This window comes from Ceratotherium simum, chromosome 6 (assembly GCF_057802395.1).
Source record: "Ceratotherium simum simum isolate JZ-2026a chromosome 6, ASM5780239v1, whole genome shotgun sequence".
Lineage (NCBI taxonomy): Eukaryota > Metazoa > Chordata > Mammalia > Perissodactyla > Rhinocerotidae > Ceratotherium > Ceratotherium simum.
Window position 1 is genome coordinate 80,294,125 of NC_141905.1, and position 24,993 is coordinate 80,319,117.

At 48.0% G+C, this 24,993-nt stretch overlaps 1 protein-coding gene across 1 annotated transcript in view; it reads left to right on the plus strand.

Annotated features, from left to right (window-relative positions):
• Nucleotides 1–21,524: 21,524 nt before the first annotated feature.
• The window catches only part of LOC147916915 (scavenger receptor cysteine-rich domain-containing protein DMBT1-like), an 87,612-nt gene continuing 84,143 nt past the window's right edge, over nucleotides 21,525–24,993 (plus strand). Inside the window, 1 exon segment of the mRNA XM_087433016.1 lies at nucleotides 21,525–21,585. Within this exon segment, the coding sequence (XP_087289142.1) occupies nucleotides 21,525–21,585 (61 nt within the window).

The window sequence follows — 24,993 nt, forward strand, 5'->3', positions numbered from 1 at the left end:
AGTCTGAGCTTCAGAGGCTGATGTTCTCATCTAACCAGCCATTATGAACAGAGGCCCAAAGTGCAGGAAGCCGAGCAGTGAATTCATGTTCTGCCAGCATGGTCACCCACGGTGGACAGGTTTTAGCTGAGCTTCCAGACTAAAACAGACCATGAAGAAGGACCTGGCCACCCACTTCTAAAAAAATTGGCCATGAAAACCCTATGACTAGCAGCAGTACATTGTCTGATGTAGCACCAGAAGGTGAGAGGCGCAAAAACACCTGGCAGGGTTCCACTCTGCTGTATACAGGGTTGCTAGGAGTCAGAATCAACTCGATGGCACTAGCAACAAAATATTTTATGTATGTGTAATAGATTCAAACAATGCCAAAGTTTATGCAGTAAAAGGGGAAAGGTCCCTCGAAATTTGCTTTGCCACTTTCAGAGGTAAGTATTCTTCGTATCTTGCTGTTTAATGATCCAGACCTTTATGGAGGTCAGCACTGCGGATGTGACTGGTGGGCCAGGAGATGATCTTGGCAGTGCGGGAAACAGTATGAAGTAGTCTGAATCTCACAGTGAGAACATGGGTCCTTGTCCGTTCTCTTGCTCTCTGTCAAGATGTCTCAGTTTGGTGCTGGGCTGTAGTATTCCCTAACAACCATGAAATTCCCTTTTAATACTGAGAGAGCAAACCTGAGGTTCTGATCCATGTTAACCCAATCAACTTTTTGAAAAGTAGAGTGTGTCTTTATGAGCACATTGCCTGCCTCCAGGAGCTTACAGTTTAGCTCAGGAGATGAGAAGTAAACATATAAGAAATTTGACAATGCCAGATGGCATATATGAAATGCCAAATCAGTGGGAAGACATTTTCTGATGCTCCACCAAAGGTGGCAGCTTGAGGTGGGTCTTGGAGGATGAATAACGTTGCCGAAGGAGAACCAGGCTGTCGAAAGCAAATGAGAAGAGTTGAAGAAGGGTAAGGTCTGTTATGAGGACGCGGGTTGGCTGGGAGAAGAAAGTTTGTGTGGAGGCAGGTGGACTAGATGGAGATGGTGGCAGGCCTTGAATGTCAGACTTGGAAGTCCGTCCTGTAGACAATGGGCACTGAAGGCTTCTAGAAGATTTGTCTGATAGCAGCTGGAAAAAGGTCAAAAGGCTAAATGATTGATTCAAAGACCAAAGAAGAGAAAGCAAAGATGAGGGTATTACAGGCCTCTAGATCCATGAAAAATTGCTGTAGAGATAAAGTCAAGCCTCCTTCTACAGCCACAAATGCACTGTCTCTCCTTGATCAGGTGCGCATGAAACCAGCAAACAGTTAGCCATTGATGATTAAGTAGCTAGAAACTAAAATTTTTTTTTCCTTTTTGCAATTACTGATTGTAGCTTTTAGTTGTTCCCCCCTCATTGTTAACTGTGCTGTTTAAGCGATATGCTATCTGCTCCCACTAGTTTCCTATAGATAACATTTCTTGAAGCCTGGGTCACCAAGGTAATGGATGTTTGAGCTGTTTTTCAGGAATTAGAACCGCTTGTCCATTTCAGGCCGGTTGAGACCACCCACTCATCAACTGGGCCTGCACAGATATCCGAGAAGTGACCTTTTGACGTCAAGAGGCTAAAAACTCCACCCTCGGGTCATGCCAATGCCGCCATTTTGTGAACATGCACCCTATGAAGAGGCATGAAGTCTGACTACGCTTGCACAGATCATCAGTTACCTCACTTCTCCTCACCTCCAATCATCTAGCTCCACATTTCAGACCACCTTGCCCCCTACCCCATAAATATCCCCGAGTCCCTATTTTCGGAGAGGCGGATTTGAGACTCATTCTCCCGTTTCCACACTTGGCTGCCTTGTGATTAAACCCCTTCTCTGTTGCAATCTCGTTGTCTTGGTGTTTGGCTTTCTGGGCAGTGGGCAAAACGAACTTGGTTTGGCAACATGTACGCAAGGCCCCTGATCTGGCTTCTGCTTGCTCCTGAAGCCCCATCTCTCACCATTCGCCTCCTCCCACTTTATGCCTCACTCACACCTCTCCCAGTGTGCCTGTGCTGTCTCTTATCTTCACTGCCTTGCATACACTAATCCCTCTGTCCTGAAAGTCCTCCCCACCCACCATTCCCACCCCTGCTTCCTTACTGCCCACTCTTTTTTCATGACTCAGCTCAGGCATATCTTTATGACCAATGCTCTTGCTCTGTGCCACTCCCTCCAGCAAATGGCCTCTCCTGGATGCCAGCATTGCCTCTTTGATTACCTTATCGTGCTGCATTGTTAGTTCCCGCTTTATAGGTCTCCCCCATTACATCAAATCTCTTCAAGGGCAGGGACCTTGTTTTACTCGTTTTGAATCCTGGTACCTGGCCCAGGACCTAACCTGAAGTAGGCAAGCTATAAATTCTTACTGAATGACTGATGCAGGTTAACGATTCATTTTTCCCTTACAGGAATTGACTTAAACTAAACCAAATGTCACGAAGGAAAACTTCTATGTCGTAAGACTAGCGAGACCCTAGAATCGTGGTTCTTAAGTGTTGGGTTGTGGAATTGCAACGTGTTATGAACTCTTCTCAAGAAAGGTCAATAGAGTTGGATAAACACTTAAAAGACATTTTTGTTATAATAAAAGATATATATTTGTTGCGGTGGTGTTGATCATAGGCTCATGGAACTAAGTAGGACATTTGAAGCAAGGTAGCTCTTCCCCTGATCTTACTTCGAGGAAGAGTTAAGAGGCTTAGTGTGAAAGCGAGTCAGAGACAGATGTGGACGTGAGTATGTAAGAGAATACAATCAGGGCAATAAAGGTTTGTGATCAGAGATACGGCAAAAAGGATGATTAAGTGAATGTCACTCTAACTGTGGAGGCTTTTATGGATGGCGTGAAAATTACATCATAATCTTTAGTGTTGCTTTGAGCCTTTTATTCTTCAAGTTTCTGCCAAAATTCTAGATGCGAGCCTCTGCCCTAGAAAGAGTTCCTGAGTGGTGAACAGGCCACCAGTCAGTACGTAGCAGGTCTTAGGGCAGAGACCATCGAAGATGTTAGTGGTCTTCTTGTTCCTAACCTTGACACCATTTTTTTCAAACCGACGAAATGGCAAAAAGTCAGGGACTGCTTTGCTCTTTTTTTTATGACATTGCACCCTTTGACAAGTTTTATAAATGTGTCTTGTATTCCACGTTATTTTATCATTTCCTGGTAGCAATCGTCTTTCAGTCATGTTATTTATGGGTAAATTATTGTCGAGCTGGTAAGAGAAAGGACATTGATAATTACAGCTTGAGAACTTCTGCCTTTTATGATTTACCTGAAATTGCATTAGTGGTTGGATTTTTTATCAGGGTTTGGTGATTAATAGCTCCCTTTCATATATAACTCTTCTATATTCTGAATAATTTTATGCCTGCTTCATCTGTAAGTGTTTGAGGAAGACCTGCTAAAATCCCTCACTACATTGTGGTTTTGTTAATTTCTCCTTGCAATTGTATCAGATTTTGCTTAATATGTTTCAAGATTATTTTGATAGATGCAACTAAGTTTTGATAGAATGTTTCTTTTATTACTATGTAGTATTCCTCTTTATCTTGAATAATGATTTTTACTATAAGTTATATCATATTTTACTATAAATTAATATCACTGTGCAAACTTTGGTTTAATACTTACATGGTATATCTTTTTCAATATTTCTATGTCATTTTGTTTTAGGTATGACTTTTATAGACAGGACATAGCTTGTTTTTAAAGAATACAAATGGATAGTCTATTTCCTTTAGAAAGTGGATATAATCTCTTTACATTTATTGTGATTTCTTATATGTTTGAACTTATTTTCAACATCTTCTTTTGTGCTTTCCAGCCTTGTTTTGTGTTTTGGGTGAAGAAGATCAGCCGTGAGCTAACATCTGTTGCAAATCTTCCTCTTTTTTTCTGAGGAAGATTAGCCCTGAGCTAACATCAGTGCCCATCTTCCTCTATTTTGTATAGGTGATGCCACCACAGCATGGCTTGATGAGTGGTGTGTAGGTCTGTGCCCAGGATCCAAACCTGCCAACGCTGGGCCACTGAAGTGGAGCATGCAAACTTAACCACTACGCCACTGGGCCAGTCCCCTCTGCATCCTTTTTATTTGCATTTTATTTTTCCATCTTGCTTTCAGTCAGATTGAGGAAATTTTCCATGTATTTCCCTTTTCTTCCTTTGCTGATGTGGAAGCTGGGAATTCTGCATTTCTTATTTTAATTCTTACCCTTAAATTTCTAAACTTAATACTTAACCTTAACTTTTTCCTACAAGAATATAAAGTTATTCAGTATCTGTAGTCTACCATCCTAGTGTAATAGCTATTGGCATTTTGATAACTTCTGTTCAATGTATTTATTATGTGTAAACATGTCTTCAGGCAGTGATGTTATCATACACAGCTCACTACACCTACATGGAGACTTACAAAGATGTCATTGTGGTGTCTATGGTTTTGAGTACTTTGTCTTCAATTCTTTTGAGGATAGCTTTCTTTTGCTTCTGGAAACTTTCATCAATTGGAGTGGGAGTCACCATGTTCTTAGAGACCCCAGCAACTGGCCTGAGCTGATTGTCTCAGGGGTAAGCATCGGACCCAGATTAGGCTAATCAGAGTCCTTCCCCCATTTGAATGGGAACAGAAAAAAGAGGGCTGTTTCTCTAGCCACAGACACTGGTGGCTCATGTATAGCATGAGCACTGTCAGCACTGTTCCTCCATCCACAGTGGAAGAGAATGAAGAAAACAACACAACCTTCCAAAAGGCAAGTGATTGAACGACACTTGGCCCTTCAGGAAAGGGGACAGGAGAAAGTACAAGAAACTCTCAGGACACTATGCTAGCAAGCAGAGGGCCTAGGAGATCAAACGGAACACACTACATTCAGTGAGGAAAATCCCCTTCATGCTTAAAGTACAAGTGATTTTTCCACTTTTCTGTGAAGAACTAGAAAAAAGGACTTTCAGAATTGTAATCATTGCCTTTCAAGGAATAGTGGAACTGGGTGTGGTCAAGAAATTAAGATGTCCATGCACACAGCCATGCCACCATCTGATGAGAGACAAGAAGAAACTTTGGAATAGAAAGGTGAAGCTGGAGTGAGATTGGAGAAAGGTTTACGAGATCAGCAAGGAGGAAATGATAAAACAGAATTATTCTTTGAAGTCCACGGAAGTGGTCCATTTACAGCAAGGAAAGGAACCATGAAATATGTTAAGTGGTGGGAGGTGAAGTCATATAACATGTGAACCTGAGAAATGACACTGTCTAAAATATAATATTCACAATGAATTTTGAAAAAATTCTGACTGACAGGCTTAATTTAACATCCAGCTTCCACCTGAATGTCTTTTCTTTCTCTGCATGTGTTTTTGCATGCACACATGTGCATGCATGCTCATTTATGGCAGAGGGTACATCTCAGCCAGGTAAGTGGTGGAGAAGCACGAACACGGGGCCAGTCCAGCCCATTCCTGTTTCTGCAGGTTTCTGAGGAAGACGGGGGAATACTGCCCTGGCAGTGCCGGGACAAAGGGAGATGGGTGTTTTCCCTTCCTTATTTTTAGCAGTGTTTAACAACATTTATTCTCAATAGACTTTTATCTTATTATGGGCTTTATTTCCCGTGAGAAAGGGTGACTAAGATAGTGGGACTTCGTTTTTTGAATGTCTTTCAAAATGTGTTGTTTTCACTGTCTGGGGGTGGTTCAAAGAGCTACTCTAATCTAAAGACTGAGGTGTGGGTAAGTTGGCTTCTTAGTGAGTCCCTTCTCATCCAGAGATCCCCAGACATTACATCTACATGTTCTGTGATGAGCACGATGCAGCCAGCGAGCCCCTAACAGGGGGTACCTAAATGCACACCCTGAAGCTTTGAGTGTTAATTCACAAGCTCATGATGACAGATGGCTGAACACTCTGGACACATCCCAAGGCAAAGAAAAACAGAGTGTGAGCCATATAGGAAGGCTGTGAAAGAGACACTTGGGGAGGGACTTCCGTTCCAGGCATATGACAACAGGAAAGTAATCAGCAAGGAGACAGGCAGGTACCAATGGAGCGAGTGGGTCTCCAGCCTGGCAACCAAGCCAGGGACAAGAAGCCCAAGGCTCTTTGGCAGAACCAAGTCTGACTGCTGTGCTGGAGCTGCCCAGACATGGAGTAAGCTGGTAGAGAGGGTGAGACAGAGGCCCCGAAAGCAGGCAAGGCAACGGGGAGGCTAGGAGATCGGCAGTGTTGGCTCCAGAAGAGCTTGTCAAAAAGAAAGAGGGAGACTGACTGGGAAGGGGTTGGAAAAGATCGAGGCCCTGCAGCGTGGAAAAACAGGCTGTGGGCACCGACTGTACGAGGTGACAGAGCTGAAGTGACAGAGGGGAGTTGGGCAATCTGTGTTGGCAGCATGAACAGGAAGCTCCCGATTCCTCGGCAACCTCTGCCACTGTCACTGCCACACAAAGAGCACAGAAATAATCTGTCCCTTGTACCCGGGCTTCCGGGGTGGAGTGGGGGCTGCAGTGGATACTCATTAATAGAGAGTTTGCTCAGTCCTGCTCCCGGAACATGCTAATCTGCAGATGACACCTGCACAGCTCAGAAGCTGCGTGAGATGCTCCCTTCCTCCTCAGTGGCCTTGTTTGTCCTCACCTTCCTGTCACCTGCATCCCCAGTTGAACCATCTGGAGGACAAGCAGCTCTTTGCCCTGGCCTGCAGCAGCCTCCTCCCAGGAGGCCTTTTCAGAGGCAGAGTGACCAGTGGAGGCAGGAGGGGTTGGACCCACTCCTTTGAATTTGGACGTGTGGTTTGACCTCCCAGAAGCTCTATTTTCTCATCTGTAAAACGGGGGGAAGGAGAAGGACAGCGGATGTTCGCTGAGGTCCTTGCTAGTTCTAGGATCCTGTGACTAGGGAAGCCTTGACCTGGTGCGGCAGTTTCCAAGCAGGGACGCGAGGGACTTGAAGACTTGAGGGAGCCGTGCCTTCCTATGGGTTTAAGACTGAGCGTTCCTGCTCTCCTGTTAGCAGACCTACCAATTTGCCTTTCATTTCCATTTCGCAGCCAAAATGGAAAGACAAGGTGAACTCAACTAGAAAAGACAAGTTGAACTCAACTACAAAACTCAACTAGCAAACTAAACCTTTGAGTAACCCGATGCTTAAGAAGCCTGATTAACCCCCCGAATCACAAGGAATGATTTTCAGTGTACAAGACGGGTCCTGATGGAATGATTCCTTTAAATAGCCAGTTTTCTTAGTTCCCGTGCAAATCAGGTTCCATTCACACAATGCTGCTTGTGAAGTTTCAAGAGCAGTTCTGTTGTATAAGAAAATGTAATTAAGATCCTTTCTGGGGCCATTTTGAGACTGATAAATCCTTTGGGAATAGGTGGGAGCCTGTGTATGATGGGAAGCCATTCATTTTATTACTTTGTAACTTATGTAAAAATTGTATTTTTCCTTTAGAAATTTGCTAGTATAATTGATACTTTGAATTAACATAGTCCATGATGTAATAAAAACATAATTTTTTTGTTCTTTGTCCCTTAAAAATTTGGTCAGTGGTGGTATCTTCCCCTGTTCTAGGAAGAAAGCTTAGGCCGGTCCTTCTTCAGAAGTGCTATGGAGTGCTGTGGTCACTTTAAATCACAAACCAGAGTTTTGGGGCTGACTGCCTGGGGGCCAGTGAAGGCCTGGGCACTAAGTCCAGGGGCCTGGACGCTAGGGCCACCCAACATGGTGTGAGCCAGCTAGTCAAGCAAGACTTGCTTCTACAAAGCTGCAGTGATGCGTGGATGGGGAGGACTAGAATTAACACAGTATCAGTTAATCACACGAGGGGTGGGGATGAAGGGTGGGATGACGGGGGACTTGAGACCACCCTGGGAGAGCCGGGGAGCCCTAAGGAACGATGGGTGTTGGTCTTCTCTTCAACATTTGTGAATGAGAGGCTTGTGGCAGGGTTTGATTGGATTAAGAAAAACTAATGTGGAATTTCTTCCATCTGAATATTGTGGGGCAATTTATCAACCTTGCTTCTGATAGAGAAACAAATGTATTATCCTTCTTAAAAACATTTATTTGGGAGGTGTATTTTACACAAATGTAAAGTGAAAGAGAGTTTATCTTCATACATTTTGCCCTTTTTAACGAAATGAAATATTTTACCCTTATTTAAAAAATTGGACTTTTTCTTCCATTATAAAATCAAAAACACCTGGAAATTAAATTGTGATCACTTGTTGCAGCAATTGGTTGATGAGACCATTTTAAATCTAAGCACAAATGATAACTCACGACTCAAATTATACCTTATGTTAACTCACGCTCGCTGTGTTTTGTGAATACACGAGAATTTTCTGAAGTGGTTTGTGATCACTTACAAGAACTGAGGACTCATCTCCCAGAACTGTCAAGGATCTCCTGACAGCATCTGCGGGGCCAGCTGAAGCCCTGAAAACTGCTCTAAGTCCTGGCGTAGCCCTCGAATCTGTGGAAGGCTGGCTTCCGCAGAGCCCCCTCCCCCTCGTCCCCCCGCGCATACCACTCCCCGGACACAGCATGGACAGCCTGTGTACTGTTAGTGACTTCATTTTTACCTTTTAAATAAAAAATATTTATACAAATAATAATTCGAAAACAACCGGTGATTTTCTAGTTATAAAAAAGTGATATATATATAATGTAGATAAAGATTCAAACTTACTTATATCTAGGCACCGCTAGGTACCATCTCACAAATCTTTCACTATTATCCATCTAACTCTTATCTGTTCCCCAGATTCAAGCTTATAAAGGTCTTTGATCTCAACTGTCTTTCTCCTTCTAATCAAACGTCTTCTGATGCTAGTACACGTCTCTAGCATCAGTTCTGATTCAGAGGTCTTAGAGGGGCTGAGTGGTTTCCATCGGATGTTTTCTGAGGTGCCAGCGATTTTTTCTCTCCAGCTGGATTCTCAGTTCCTTCAGGCAGGGACTATTTTATTCTTCCTCGTAGCTGTCCAGACCCCTGGCACAGTGTGTCGCGTGTGGCCGTGTTCAGTAAATATGTGTGCACCTCCATGCACCCCAATACAGATGCGCTGTCATTTCTCCTTGTATCGTCTGTCTTTATAAAACCCATCTCTCACCATTTTCCTCCTCAAAACCGTGCCAGGGCTCCCCATTTCCCACTGAATTAAATACAGAGTCCTCTGTAAGCCTTTCAGGACTACCAGTTTGCAGTCCAAACCACCTCTCTGCTATTCCCAAATGAATCTGCCGCTGCCCCACTCTGAATTTCCTCCCGGGTTTGCAGCCAGGTGGCCATGCTCAGAGTGGGTCTCTCTCAGTTCCCACACCTGGTGTGCATCAAAATCATCTGGGAAGTTGAACAGAAAAATCTCCAGGCTGAACCAAACGTAGTGTATCAGAATCTCGGGGCGTGGGCTCAGGCATCTGTATTTCACACTGGTGCCCCCTGATGATTCTACGCCACCCAGCACGACTCAGTGGCCTCTGATTGTGGAATCTGTCCTGAGCCACCTCAGCAGCCTGCTACTGCTTGCAGCTCTATCGAAACACAGAATGGAAATTTAATGGGTCCCTGCCCTTGTCAGTTTCCATGGTTCAATCAAGGCAGCTTCCAGTAGGACCTGGAGGAAGCAGCTTCTTGTCTCTCCATGCCCAGGGAGGGCCCTCCTCACCTTTGGGCCACAGGGCAGTGGGAGGCAAGGTGATTTCTGGTTCAACCGGGAAGCCAACTTTGAAAACTCTGGCTCTCACATCCCCACTTATTTGATAGCTTTCTTTACAGCTTGCTACTGCAGAGGCAGCGCGTTATCAGGAGCTGCAAGGTGATAAACCACTAGAAATCCACAAAGAGGCAGCAGTGGCACCAGAAGACCTCTGACTAGGGGGTCAGGACACTGGGTTCCAGACAAGCTGGGCAAAATACAGAACCTTTTGTGGCTCGATTTTCTCCTTGGAAAAAAGGGGCATTGATTAGGTGCCCTCTAAATTCTCCTTTTGTGTTGGGAAGATATGTAAGAAAACAATCCTTTCTAATAAATCTGTCTTATTGATTCTAGCATATATGTTTTTTAAATTTCTGAAATTTGGAATTGTCTCGCAATTGAGACACTTTCAATGTGCTGTTTCTTCCTTCTTTCTCAGCGTGGTTATTAATCCAATGGCGAGACTTACACACAATCCACAACAGACTATAATCAAGGAGATTCTGTATACATATATATTTTATGTGGAGGACACAGCCTTTCCCTCTCTGTTGAGTGTGTAGATTTTCCCCTTTCTCCTTGCTTTCTCAGGAGAGAAGAGACAAAGCCCTACAGGAGAATCGAGACAATAACAATGTTAGAAGAAAAGCTACCTCCAATGGGGTTTGTTCGCCCAGCTAAGGGATCCAGATGTCTGTTTGCATGGAAAGGTGAAAGGCTCCTGGGAGTTTTGGGTGATAGAAAATAGGACATGATGGAAGATTTTAATAAAACCAAAGTCAAAATTCCTTCAGCCATGAATTGAAATGCAGTGGCTTCCTATCCCTGGGCTGCACAGGCCAGCGTAGCATTCTGTGTTACCCAGAAAAGAGGCTGCTCTGCTGAGGTGAGGTGAGTGGGGAGGAGGAAGGTGCAGGAGCAGGGCCAATCCCCTCACCCTCCTCTTCATCACACCCACGGCACCTCAGGGATGTGAGAATGTGGACTGGAAACCACTGTCCTTCACCCAGGTAATCCTTCCAGGAGGCTATGTGGGAGACATTCTTTTCAGGTCTTGAAAACAAGAAGAGTAGTGCCTCTAAGAACAACAGATGGGTTAAATCTTATACTGATCTTGTTTCCTATTTTGCTTTGGCTGCTAGGAAGCTTAGAGCCCCAATTCCAGTTGATCTCCAGTATCTAAGGTCCTCTAGTGGAGGGCCTTCTGGTATTCCTCAATTTTGTGTTGTAATTTACCCTGGCTTTGTTTTCCTAGCCTACCACTAGTTTTCCATTTACCTGGGCTTGTGAAACATTTCTTTCTTTGCTGTCACATTGTACGTGGTTTTGAAAACTGCATCAAATTGTTTTGGAGCAAGACAAGGTGCAAACAAACTATGAGAAAAATATCACATCCCTTCAGCCAAGAAGAGCAGTGAGTATCACCAGGGAGCTTAAGGGATCTGAGTCAGGCAGTCGTGGATTTGTGTCCTGAGCCCTCCTCTCTCGTTAACCATGAACTTGGGCATAAGTACTTCACGGAGTGAGCTTCAGTTTTCTTTGTCTGTAGAGTGGAGATAGCAGTGGCTGTGCTGCTACAGCTGAGTCGCACCTGGAAAGACCATATGAAACTCTGTTGTCATGTACAGGTGCTGAGTGTGTGTAGATTTTATAACACATCCTCAAGTGCTGTGTGAGAGGTGTAGGGTATGAGGTGCTAGGGGAGTAGAAGCTGTGGGCCCTGATTTCACCAGAAGGACCCACGATGACAGTGCATGAAATAATCAGGGCCCGCCCAACATGGCACGTGGACTAGGGAAGACCCAGAGTGGGGGGGTGACGCCATGGTGGGCGCTCGGCTATCAGAGAGAAAAGGCTTCGTGGAGGGAAGCAAGAGGGATTAATCTGGTTTACTGAGAATGGGTACAGCAACGACAGAGAAGGGAAGAGAACTCTGAGTAAGTCTCTTCTGGTTGAAGGCAAAAGGGTTAAAGTCCCCTCCCCATGCGCTGGCACTTTCGGCCAAGGGTTGGAAGAAAGGGTTGAAGGCTGGCACCCCTCCCAGTCCGACCCCCCGCAGAGCCCGAGCTGCCAGTGTCTTGGGAGTGACCCCAGAGGTGGTGGAGGGCACGGCTGCTCCACCCTAACCTTGGGCCAGAGCGGCTCCTCCCACGGGGCTGGCTCTCTTGTCCTGGGGCCAGCTCCCTGCTGGGCTGGACCCCCTGGTACTAATCTCTCAGCCTGATCATAAGCACCCTTTAAGGCTACAGAAAAAATGTGTTAATCCAATTACATCCACAGAAATTGTCGGTCAGGAGTCTCCTGGGAACTACTGCCCATGTGCGCCCACATTCACACACACTTACGCTCACACACACTCACACACATTCACACACACCTGCACTGGCTCTCTGGGCCCCGTGTTGTAACAAGGAAGAAGGAAATGCGAATGAAACATTTCTCACTCAAGGAACTAGCTGGAGAGTCAGCGATGGCTTTGTGGAGGCCATCAATCGCCATTTCCCTCTTCACTGATCGTGCACAAGACGCCCATTATGGCTGCGTGGCTCTTAAGCTCTGGTGACACGAGTGGCTCTTTTGTTTTCTTTGGCTTGGCTGCGTGTTGGTGCTTGTCATTGCCCCGTACGCATTTACGACTCCTCCTTTGTTCCAGTTTCCTGGGAGTTATAGTATCCATTGGGGTTTTCAACACCACCTGTCATGGCCACGACTAAGACTATTTGGTGGTTGTTGATGAACAAAGCAGTGGATTTGAACCACTTCCGTAAAACTGATGTGAACTGATGTGAACTCTCCAGAGTAGAGGGGCCATGGGGATGCCTTCTAGGTTCCCGGGGCCACACCTGCCGCCTGGGCTCACTCAGGACTACAGCGGGCTCTTCAGCCAGTGTGGGCAACAGACAACCCCTCTTTTTGAGTAAAAAGCTTTCTTTTTGGGTGATTGATAGGTGTCCTTCGAGCTGCTGCATTGGCCACTTTGCCTGCAGTTCGGAGCCACTGCCTCCTTCCTCAGAAGCAGAATGAGGGGCCGGGCAGAGGCGGCGTCTCCAAGCCTGGTGAGCGGTGGTTTGGGCCTGATGGGGCCCTGCTGCACTCTGCTGAGAGCTGGGCTCCCCTCATGTTTTCCCTCCAATCCTGAGACACAGCGAAGTGTGACGACCCAGCACTGGGATGGTCAGACTGGGTTTGAATCTGGATCACTCGTGACATTTTTCTCCAGCGTCAGCCCCTCCCATGATGACCACACTGCTTTCCTCTTGGCTGTTTCCCTCCCCTGCTTCGGTGTTGTTTCCCTGCCTTGAAAGGCCCTTACTCCTTCTTGAAGGTGAGAGAGAGAGGTGGGCAGAGAGTTCCAGACGCCAAGGAGAAAGGAAGCGTGGTGCAGCAGAGGAGAGAAAGGAAGGCCAGCCAGGCTGGAGGCCAGAGAACTGGAGACCAGTGAGCAGGTGCCAGACATGCACAGGGAATGGCCTTAGAGGGAGGTGACCACATCATATCATCCCAACCAGGACACTGGTGTAAGTGGAAGGATGTTCCAGCAGTCACGGCCCTGGGATAAGTCATGACCACTGTCCCGGGACAGCTGGACAGTGGTCCCTGCCCAGAGGCTCTGCTGCGGAGTGAGGTCGTTACAGGGAGCACCCTGGGATTGCCCCCTAGGGTGTCAGCAAGAGAACAACGGGATCTGTTTTGTGTGTTTGGAAGGTCACTCCAGCTCTGTGTGGATAAGGATTGGAGGGGGGCGAAGGGGCTGTGGGGCCAGGCCAGGCTTGGGTGGGGAACTGGCCCTGGGGCTGTGCAGTGGAGAGGTGGTGCTCGCCAGCCGTGGCCCGGGCCCCTCTCAGCTGGGGATGCCCCCGTTGGTCTCTGCCACTAACCCCTAGACGCTGCCCACGGACAGCGCCACTAGGATGAAGATGGACTGGCCTGTGGCAGAACGAGCAAACAAGGCCCCTTCTCAGGAAGGACTGGCCTTGAATCTGAACTTATGTCACTCCCATCTCTTTTTGCTTAAGTGTCCATTAGTTTACGAAATGGTGGTGATGAAAACTGGGCTTTAAAAACATCTTTATTTGCCAAATAAAAGATGGCAGCCTTGTGTTACTCTCCAACATGAAGTTTATTTGAAAACTGACGGGTTCGTAAAATCAAATGTTTGGAAACAACAGGTCCACGTCATGCCTGACGTGTGGAGTCCAGCAGAGCCTCTCGGTTCTCAGACCCTCTCTGCCCAGTGACCTTCCCTTTATTCCCCATAGCCACACCCCCGACCTCAGAAACTTCCAGAACCTCAGCCTGATTGTTGCTGCCAGACCTCCTTCTCAGCACAGAGCCCCACCGTTTCCCCTCCTTATCGCCTCCATGGGGATGGTGACAGATCCAGACCTCATTTCACTGGTGCCTCTGTCCCCATCGCCCCGGTTTATCAGCCACCCCCCACTCAGCTTCACTTCTTTTCTTTCATCGCACCCATGGCCCTTCTGTTTCACCTGCCTTCCAGACCCCTACCCTGGGTGGAGAGGACACTACAGTGGAGTGGGCCTGGGCCCCTCTTCCTTGAGACCCAATCTCAGCCACGGCCGGCTGCTTGTTAGTCCTTCAACATATCTTCTGTCAGGGCCCCTCTGCCACCCCCTCCAGGGCTAAATCGACTGAACGTGCAGGTGAAGGTTTTGTGCAGGTGAGATGACCAGCAGGTAGTTAGAGGACCGAGGGGGAAGCTGGGTAGAGAGAATTGGGGTGGGTGTCAAGGTCTGCGAAACTGTGGGGGTAGACAGAGTCCATCAGGAGGAGGGTGAGCAGAGGCTGGGGCAGAGGCCAGGAAAGCACTCAATGGCCCCATGCCCCACCTTCCTCCTGGGTTCCCTGTCCTGTGTGCTGGCTCCTTCTGTTGGAGGCCCAATGACTCAGCAGAGCTGGTCATTCTAGGCTCCTTCATCTCCTTTTTCCCTACTCCCCTGACATCCTGTTGGCCCCCCGCTTACATTCCTGACTTCAGTTACTGTCATCTCTGAAACCTCCATCCCCACTGTCCCTGGCTCTGCTTCCTTCCTGCGGCTCAGGGCTGGCGTTTCCTCACCTGTGTGTCCCCAGACGGGAAAGCAGCCCGACGAGTAGGCCATGCTCCTCGCAGGTTTGTATAGTTTGTATAGTTTGTATAGACGTCCTCCGTGTTGAATGAGCCTCGGAGTCGCCTGGAGGGCTTGTTAAAACACAGATCGCAGGGCCCACTCTGCAGCCTAAGATTTTGCAGTACTGACAAGTTCTCAAGTGACACTGATGCTGGTGGTCCAGGAACCACACTTTGAGAACCAGTGGTTTATTGCATCAAACGACAGGATGAACCTGAGCTCGTACTCAAGGTGTGGTCTGGTCCATCCAGAGGGAGGTGGGTTCTCCCTCATTCAGGGACCCAGGCAGCAATTAAGACACCCTTACATCTGTTCACTTGTAGCGGCACCTTATTCTACCAGGCTCCTACTAGGTTTCTGGTCAATTCTAACCCTGCAGTTGTGTATACACAGGCTCGGCAAAACCCTCTCACCGCTGCCACCATCCAGGATGGGGGCAGTTGACTTTTAGACTCAAGGACAGGTCTGATTTGGGGTGCATGTAATCATGTTGGGTTTGGCTGGTTCCTTCTGTCTTTCTAGATTGTCATGTGTACTGCTGGTATTTTGGTTTCTTCTCATCCTTCCCTCTATGACGTTTCCCAGCCATGGGTGAAGGCGTTGGAGGTGATGGGGATGGGGGACTCGTCCTACAGCTCAGGATGCCCTCTGGGCAGACACTGACCCATCATCAGCCGCCTTTGGACCACAGACTTCTCCTCAAGTCACTGAGTTCCAGTCTCTTAATTTAGCAAAAAGACCACCAAACGCTGCGCTTCTGAAGCAACTTGAATTGAACATGAATAATTATGAAAGGAACCAAACCAGCTGTGGCCCAGGTTCACCTGTGCTCTGGTTGGAGGAGGCCTATTGCAGAGTCTCCTGTGTCTCTTACATACCAGGGGCCCCATGTCTGGGATTTGGAAGGGCAGGCATGACGAAAGCATTTAGAGATGCCCAGTTCTTATGCAGAGACTTCCCAACAAAGGACCATGAGAGGCTCCATTGTCTTGATACGAGTTTCTTTTGGACACCATCCAGTTTCCTTGTTCTCGTTCTTTGCTGCTCAAGCAAACTGCTGGTATATAATTTGGTTTCTTAGGCAGACTCACCCTGGAGCCAAAGTATACTCCTATTGTAAATGAGTGAATTGGCCTCCGACTTGCCAATTAGTGTCTGGTGAGTGTACTTAGTGTAACAGCACTTCCTAGAACCTGACCGCCCTGGGGTGAATTGAAAAGGCTGACACTTCGTGACCTGCATTCTCACGTGAGGCCACCCCCTCTGTCCCCCAGCTCTGTGCATCCTTCACTTTGTCATTGGACCCACACTCTCGGGGATTCCCTGCTCAGTTACAAACCCCCCTAGGAGAGGCCGTGCATGGGGCCTCACTAACCCTGTGGGCCTTAATGGGAAAGCATTGTAAATAACTCGGGGAGGATGGCACTTGTTGGTGAAGGAGAAAGGGCTCCTGGGTGTCTGCGGAGGGGGCGGGGAGAGAGACAGGAGGGAGGAGAGAGGGACTGGGGAGCCACAGCTCCGACCTTCTGTTTTCCCACTTGGCTGTGAGCCGACTCTGGACTGCAGGCGGCCTGTGTGACTTCCAACTGTGTTGGTCTAGATCTAGTGTTGTTTTAAACATATTCTCCCTTCACTGCTGGGGACAGGCCACTTAGCATCTTTTGTAGAGTATATGTCAAAAATAATTCTGCACTTGTTCTGATGACCTCAGAGCCAGTTTTCCTTCTGCACCCATTCCTTTAGAATGTTTCCTAGGAGCAAGACACCCTTGGGTTTGGGGCACTCAAACCCAAGGCCCACCATTTCAATGGAAACATAGTCTTTCCAAGAGGAAGGGGAAGGCTTCAGGGTCTAGCAGAAAAATACCAGGCTTTGGAGTCAGACTTCGGTTCAAGCTCTGACGCTGCCATTTTCTAGCTGTGTGACTTTGAGTAAGTTACTTAACCTCTCTGAGCCTCAGATTGCTCATACCTGAAGCAGTTATTGAGTTAATGTGATATTTTGACCACTCTATCCAAAGTAGCCCCCCCAACCATAGAAACTCTCTATTCTACTTTCTCCATAATTCTTATCACCATCTGAAATGCTTCTCCCTACTTATACATTTCTTGTCTGTTGTCTGTGTCGCCCTGGTTTATAATATCCATGAGGGCAGGGATGGTGTCCATCCAGCTCTGGGCTTCAGCCCCACCACCTGGAGCAGAGCCTGGCACATCACAGCTGGTCAGCACACATTTGCTGAATGAACAGACAAATGAAGGGCATAATCTTCAGCATGTGGTTGGCACCCGGTTAATGTAGAACTCACTGGAACAGCTGTACAGAGTCCTGGTCCTCGTCTTCAAGATCTGCTCACCATTCAGTCACTTCAGTCTGCAGATATTTCGTGAGCACCTACTCTGGGCTAAGCATTGTTCTAGATTCTGGGGATACAGCAGTGACCAAAATAGATACACATCCTGGCCTTGTAGAGCTTGCATTTTAGTGGGAGTGGACAGGTGAAAGAATAAAGAAGGAAAATATAAGGAGACCGGATGGTGAGAGGTGCTGGGAGAATGAACGGTAAGCCAGGGGGCTAGGGAGTGCTGGGGAGGGGTGGTCCGGAAAGGCTGCAGAGAGGAAATGATATGTGAGAAAAAATCTGAAGGAGGGGAGGGAGTGAACTCACAGAGTTCTAGGGAAAAAGTCTTCCAGGTAGAGGAAACAGCAAGTGCAAAGGCCCTGAGGCTGGACTATCTCTAGAGTGGGTTGGGGGAGAGGCCATGGGGGCAGATTGTGTGAGGCCTTATAAACATGGTGAGGGCTTTCAGCATTACTTTGAGAAAGATGAGGACCACGATCAGACTTCTGTTTTTCAAGAGTCACTAGAGGGCTGTGTTTGTGGCCAGAAGATTCTGCAGTTGGACTGCATCCTGATGAGCACCGAGCTGCATCAGCCCTCCTGCTCTCCATCCTTCTGATGGGAGGCAGCTTCTGCTGTGAGTGCTGTCCTGAACGCTGGCCCGGCTCTCCGTGTCGCTTCCTCTCTCTGGACCTCAGTGTCCCCAGCTCGAGGCTGCATGTTGGTGACCCTGGGAAGCAGGAGCGGGGGGCTGCTCTTGATACCCACCTTCAACAGCCAATGCCTGCCAAGCGCCTGTTCTGTGAGAGGCCCTGCGGTTATAGAGGAGCAAGAGGAGACGACGCGACTCAGCTTGGTCCTCAAATCACGGCGGGGTGGGGGTCGGGTGGGGGGCCCTTGTAAGCTGGGTGGGAAGCCTCGCTTTCTGAGGGCAGAGCTGGGTGCATTGTAAACATCATATACACAGTGCCCAATGGGTTGTTACAATGGTGACAATGGCTAACAATTAATGTGTGCTAGTCAACGAGGGAAAAATCAGATTTTGAAGGTCAACCTGACACCTGAAGGGGAGCCACGGTCACGCAGATCTGGGACCCAGTGCCCTGGAGCAAACGGCGATGCCTGGAGAGGCCGCAGCTCCCCAACCCTCCGCATGGAGGCTCCCAGTCCTCTCTGGCCCCCTCAGTTCCACGCCTTGGTCTGTCCCAAGTCTCGGGCTCCAGGGCTCGAGATCAGAGACCTCGCAGAGGTGGGGGGCCCTGTGTTGCCTCAGCCTCCCAGGGTGGCAGGCAGGGCTCTCGGCTGTGGGTAGAGCCAACGTCTGGAAAAAGGAGCTTAGACAACCAAGTTGAGGGCACTTGCTCTGGGGAGTCTGCCTGGGACCCCAACTCACCATCAGGGCAGAGCCCCCGGCAACCTCAGGAGCCTTGCTGGGCCTCTCAGTTCCCTGTCCTGAAAAGGAGGGACTGGCCTCTATCAGGGAATTCTCAACTCTGTGACAGGCTGCCCTGTAGGAGATGTGGGGGGCGGGGGGGGCAGCCAGAGGATGGTGAGGACAGAAAGGAAGAAGAGCTGGCTGAGGGGGCAGGAGACCCGCCCGCCACAATCAGAGGGATTCCACTGACCCGTTTTATGTTTGGGGCTTCCTGTGAATTTCAATTTAATAAAGGGTTCTGCCACTTTAAAAAAAAACAAGGCACGTGCAACCCCTGTATGGGTTTCTTCCCAGTGAAGGTCCTGTCTCCAGGCTGAGGTCCAGTGCCTGGCTCTGCCTTCTGGAGTTTGCAAGAGCAGGTGGTCATCAGGACCACATCTGCTTGGGGAAAGTCCTTGAGAAACGGGCCTGGGTGCCAAGTCCCGGAGCTTTAGTGGGCTTTTCCTTCTTCCTGTTGTTCTCAATGGCAGTTTTTTCCTAGTAAATGGAACTCTGTAGCTCTGGTCTTCCACCCAGACATGCTGTTGACACAGATGCTTCTAGCCAGTGGGCAGGGGAGAAGTGAGTCCTCTGAGAGGGAGCAGATGCTGCTAGAGGGGTGTGTCCCCCCAGAGCCCCCTCTCACACAGGATGAAGAGCTCTCTGAACAAGGTCTTATAAGCCAGACAAAGGCATTGGCACAAAGTGGAATTTCTGGTGATGAAGGACCCACATGTGGTGGCAGGCGGCCCGCAGCTCCATTGTTTCGTCCCACGTGTCCAGGACCTCTACCTCCTTCCTGCTCCACTGACATCACCCATTTTCCCACCTGGAGTGCCTCCCAGGTGGCTGTGAAATGACAGGCAGGTTCCCTCCACTTCCTTCTTCTTGGTGTTTTCTGAACAAAAAGCTTACAAGCCCTTGTTGTGTTAGGATCTTTGCTGCTAACCACAGGGGAGAAAGACCCGGTCACCAAAACCACAAAAACGGAGAAGCTGTGCTGCTGGGAAAATCTCACCGAGGTCTCAAGAAGGATGATCCTGGTCTGAGCTGAGCTATCGATGGGGCTTGCTCCATGGTCTCCTGGCAGGAGCCCTCCCTGCCTCCATTCTCACAGAGGCCTGGAAAGTCACTCCTTGTTCCTCATCTAGTCTTCCCACTCTTGGATACCTGGTGACTCCTGTTTTTATTTCAAGACTCCGTTGAGGTGTCACCTTCTCTGACAACCTGCCTCTGCCATCTGATTTAGATGCTTTTTTCTGTATGTTCCCATAGCAGATTGTATTAATACTTACTACCCCTTGTGGTAATTGTCACCATGCAGATCTGTCTCTAAGATTAGGCAATGTGCTTCTGTGGGGCAAGGACACTTTTTACCTTCTTCTTCCTTGCAGATGTTTAGTCTTCCTACCCTCACTTCTCTCTGCTGTGCTCAAGGCAGACATTACTAATCTATCACGGCACTCTTTTTTGATGATCCCAGACTGGCTTCATAATCATGCTCAGTCCAGCACTCCAGGGACCAAACAATCATAACTCCCTGTGAGAGGAATCCAGTGTGCCGTCTGGTCCTAGGCATTCCCTAGCAGATGTGTACCCCTGTTCTCTTGTCCCCCAATACTTATCAATTGTTGGACCGACAGTAGACGAATGAAAAACACTGAGGCTATCCTGCAGAAATGGGCCTCTTCTTGTCAAGGGGAGAAGAGGAACTTGGGAATAACAGGAAGAGTTGTAGGATTAAAAAAGAAATCCAAGGTTGAGTGTAACTTTCATCTGGATGAAGACAGATGCAGACGTCCAGCCCTAAATCCTGGTTGGTGGCTGATACAAGGCATGGGTTCATGGTATCCTTCCAGAATGAAGCACCAGGAGACTATGGGTTAACAGCTCATGTGAAGGAAGCCCAGGTGTCATCTGACAGCCTCTGTGTCTCAGCTGAGAGGCAAGACACCGCTCATCCAGGCCAGGATAAGAGGCAAGTCCTGCAAAGCCATATGCTTCTAACCAAGAGTTACTGCCACCAAGAGCAGTTGGATAAAAATAAATGACAAGCAACCTTCTTGGTAGATTACGGGGGGTTACCAGAGTCTGGTGATAAAGATTGGGGGTCCCAAAGGGCAAAATGATATCTACAGAACGAATCCACGGAGAGGGATTGTGTGCAAGGTAGGAGGAGTTCGGGGGCAGGTTCTGTGGGTTTGCCAAGCACCTGGAATCACACAATGTGAATGCCAAGGGCAAGAAATCAGAGCCTGTGAAATGGTTGGAGGTGGTTCTGTTGAGGTCACACGTCTCTCAGCTCCTGTGCTGTGGAATGAGTGTGAGATCCTGAAGATGGGGGCCAAAGTTGGGACGGGCCCACAGAATCCACTGACTCATCCCTCACGCCTTCGACTCTACAGTCCTGCCTGCACTAATGCCATCCTCGTTTCTCCAAGGCAAGGGGCCAACGAGAGCGTGCCCTGCCAGGACAAATCATTCCACAGAGATGCTTTTCTGCTTGGCACCATGTCCTGTATTTGCTCAGCAGCCCATATCCTGCTCTGCCCCCAACCTTGGGGCCGACTTCTCACAAGTTAATTCAAATTCTCCAAGATTAAAATCAAGCCTGTATTCAGGGAGCACTTGTGAGTCTTCGAGGTTGACCTAGAAGGAAGCTGGAAATTGTATCACTAATGTCAGTGTTTTTGCAGTTGGGGACTAGCCAGGTGGTTCTTACGACAATTAATCAAACACACCTAAGCTGTTCCCACAGATTAGCCATCAACTGTAATCAAAGTCTCTCACTTCGTTTATATTGATTTATGGCAGCAATAGAATATACCACCCCGGAGAACACGCCTCCTTCCAGCTAGGAAACTATAAATGTCAAGATGTTTTTATTCAAATTGAGAAGAACCCAGCAAAATGGGGAGCTCCACGGTCATCCTTGAAATATGTCTTTTACTGGGTCAAGTTCTATCTACAGGTATTATATCTGATTATTATATTCATTAATTTAAAATTATAATTGTTCCTTGCTGCTAGATGTTCTATCCTAAGGGGAGTTTTGTAACAAGAAGAGGCAAATCTTTGTTGATAATTGTAATTGCAAGTATTTAGAAGGATGGCTCTTTTTTATTTTGTTTCTGGCTGAGAAATACAATAGGTGCAGTTAGAAAAAGCCAATCATTATGACAGTGTTGTCAGTGAGTTACTCAACTAAAGAAAAGATTGACTGGTCTCAGAAAAATTCTTGAAGCTAAGGGAAAGTGTATGTATATCATTAAGAGGCCCTAAAACTTGGTCATAATTGGTTAAGCATATAGTTTGTGTATTATAAAACTGAGCAGAAAAGATGGCCCCTGTAAATGCTCATTATGTGACTTCTTTCTGCAGGTGTATCTGGCTTGATAATTAATACCTACTGACCCAAATCAGGTCAAGTAGCTGAGCACAGACAAGATCATAAAGATTCCAAGTTTGTGTCTGTCACTCACTGCTTTAGAGAAACCATTTGAATCTCGGTAACTCAAGCGTATCCTTGTGTTCTCAGAGTGCAAGGGATAAAATGCCCACGAAAGAGCCAGAGGCAAATCAGTGTGAACCTCAATGTCATTTACCGAGATACCAAATGAACAGGACAATTAGCCAGTCTGCCTGTCATCTCTGTCTGTCTGTCTGTCTGATTCTCTGTCTCTCATCTATCTGGCATCCATCATCTCTCTTCCTCCTTTCCTTCCTCCCTCTCTCTCTCCCTCTGTTCCTCCTTTTTCTCTTCCTTCCCTTCTCTATCTCTCTCTCTTCCCCCCCTCCCTTCATTCATTTCTTCCTTCCCTCTTCTCTTCCACTCGCCTCAACTTTTTCTTTGGTGTCACCTTTTGCTGCATTCGCGAATTTCAGAAGCTAGGGCAGAAGTATCCTAATTTCCAGATAACTTCCAGAACTCTCACTCCCACCCCCCAGGCTTCGTAGGGGAAACTCTGAAGATAAAAGTTCATTTGGGAAATTGCTTTCATAAAAGCAGCACCCCCAAACCAAGCCCTCGCAGCCCAGGTGATGGGGAGCAGGCCTGCATTGTGTGTTGTGTATGTGCGTCATGGTGACACTGGTGGGCCTGCTGACAGGTCCCCCACCTTCCCTTCTTGTCAGGAGGACGTCAGCGGGTACTTGCTGGGCGGTCTGGGGGCTGGAGATTGTGTCTCCATCAAAACATTAGAAAATGAGAGGCAGTGTTCTTAGCTCCAGCTTTAGAAAGATAATCCTGGCCTCACACTGGCTCTGAGAAGTGACCTGGGGTTCACGTCAGCCCCTAAAGGACAGGGAGCGGACTGTCCCTTCCTTATCTACAACGGGGCTTAAGGCAGCGGTGCTCTCGGCTTGAGGGAATTTGTGGTTTCACCATGATGTTACGTGCATGGGCATGCACAGACATGCACACGAGCACACGTGTGCCTGTGTTTGCAGTGTAGAGGTGCGAATTCACCCTCTGCAGAGTGCTTACTGTGTCCCAGGTACTCTCCCGGACAGTGTACCTGTGTTCACTTGTCTAGATGTGCTAACAAGCCCAGAGTCAGGTATCATTACTTCCACATTGCAGGTGAGGAAACTGAGGCTCAGAGAGGTTACGTGGCTTGTCCGAGGTCAGCAGCTGGTGAGCAGCTGGGCCATGATCTGAACCTGGAGGAGGTCCGCTGGTGGTGGGTAGCAGTTTTGGCCATTAACCCTCGCTTTTCCTCGCAGAGAGCGGAGGAGCTGAACTGTGGGGTTTGGCTCAGCACTGGAGCCCCTGGTGGTGCTCTGTGCTGGGAGAACCGTGGCAGCAGGCACGCTTCTCAGCTCTGCTCTTTGCAGCAACTCTTGAGAAAAAGGCAGTGCGCCCAGGTTTGTGCTGGGCAGGAGGGGCCGTGGAACCCCTGCTGCTCTCAGCCATGTCTTTGGCTCTGCCATTTACCAGCTCTGGGGCTTCTGCAAGCCTCAGTTTACTCATTTGTAAAATGGGGTTATGTTCCACGTCATAGGCTCGTGTAGAAATGAGGTTACCCAGGCAGCGTCTGGCACATAGAGGGTGCCCAGGAACGGGTCATTGTTACTCTTCTGGCATTTTCCTAATGTTTTATCCTAACATAACTTCTTAAATGCAAGGTGGTAACTTGGATTGGATCCTGGAACAGAAAAAGGAAAAACTGGTGAAATCCAAATAAAACCTGGAGTTTAGTTAACAGGAATGGGCCAGAGTTGGTTTGGTAGTTGTGATGAATGCGCCACAGTAACGTAAGATGTTAACATTTGGGGAAATTGGGTGAGGGGTGTATGGGGACTCTCTGAGGATTAGTACTAGCTCTGCAACTTAAAACTCTACAAAGTTATTCCAAAAAATTTTTAACTTAACTTCCCTTGGTGCCATTTCTTCAAGGCCAATGTTTTGCAAAGTGAGAAAGTAATAATTGCTTACAAACGAATTCCTAGCAAATTGTTCATTTTCATGCTTACCCTTCCCACAGTTTATCAGGGGTTTTGGCAATGACTACTGCCCTAAAATAAAGGAGAAAATCTAACGGAGGGACTTAGGCATTGTGAGAATGTCTTTAATGTCCACCGCGAGGCCAAGCACCGCAGCCTGGCATCCCGGCATCCCGGACCCCGAGGCCTCGTGTCTCTCCACACCCTGCCTGGCACACGCATCCGTGCTGCATTTCCCACGAGTCCCATGCTGTTTCCCACCCCCTGATGTTATTTGTTCTGCTTGTTTTCCGGGACCCCTTGCCGCTCACTATCTTGTAGTACAAAGCAAATGCCCGCACTCCAAACCCACCCTCTGGCCGTGGTGATGACATGCGCTGTGCCCTCCACCTGGAACACAGTCATTCTTCCCCTCCCCCGCTCGCACCTGGCTGCATCCAGCTGCCATTTTTAAATACCAGGGACACTGTCCCCTCTAGGAATCTCTCCCTGACATAATCTCTCAACGAACACACCCACACACTGATATGTACGTACACACACACACAGACACACCCACACACTGATACATACATACACACACACTGATACATACATACACACACAGACACACTCACATACTGACACATAGGCACACACAGACACACCCACACACTGATACATACGTACACACACACAGACACACCCACACACTGATACACACATATACACACACAGACACACACATACAATGTGTCATTCTGTGGTTCCACCCTCCTTCTCCCACAGCACCTTAACTCCTGCACCAAATTATCTGTGGACTTTTCTAGGGATCCTGCTATGCTGGGAGTCCCTGGAGGGCGGGGACCAGGTCTTGCTCACTTAGTACCCAGCACAATGCCTTGCACAGCCAAGAGCCTAACAGGGGGCCTGGCTCATGCTGAGTGTAATGGAG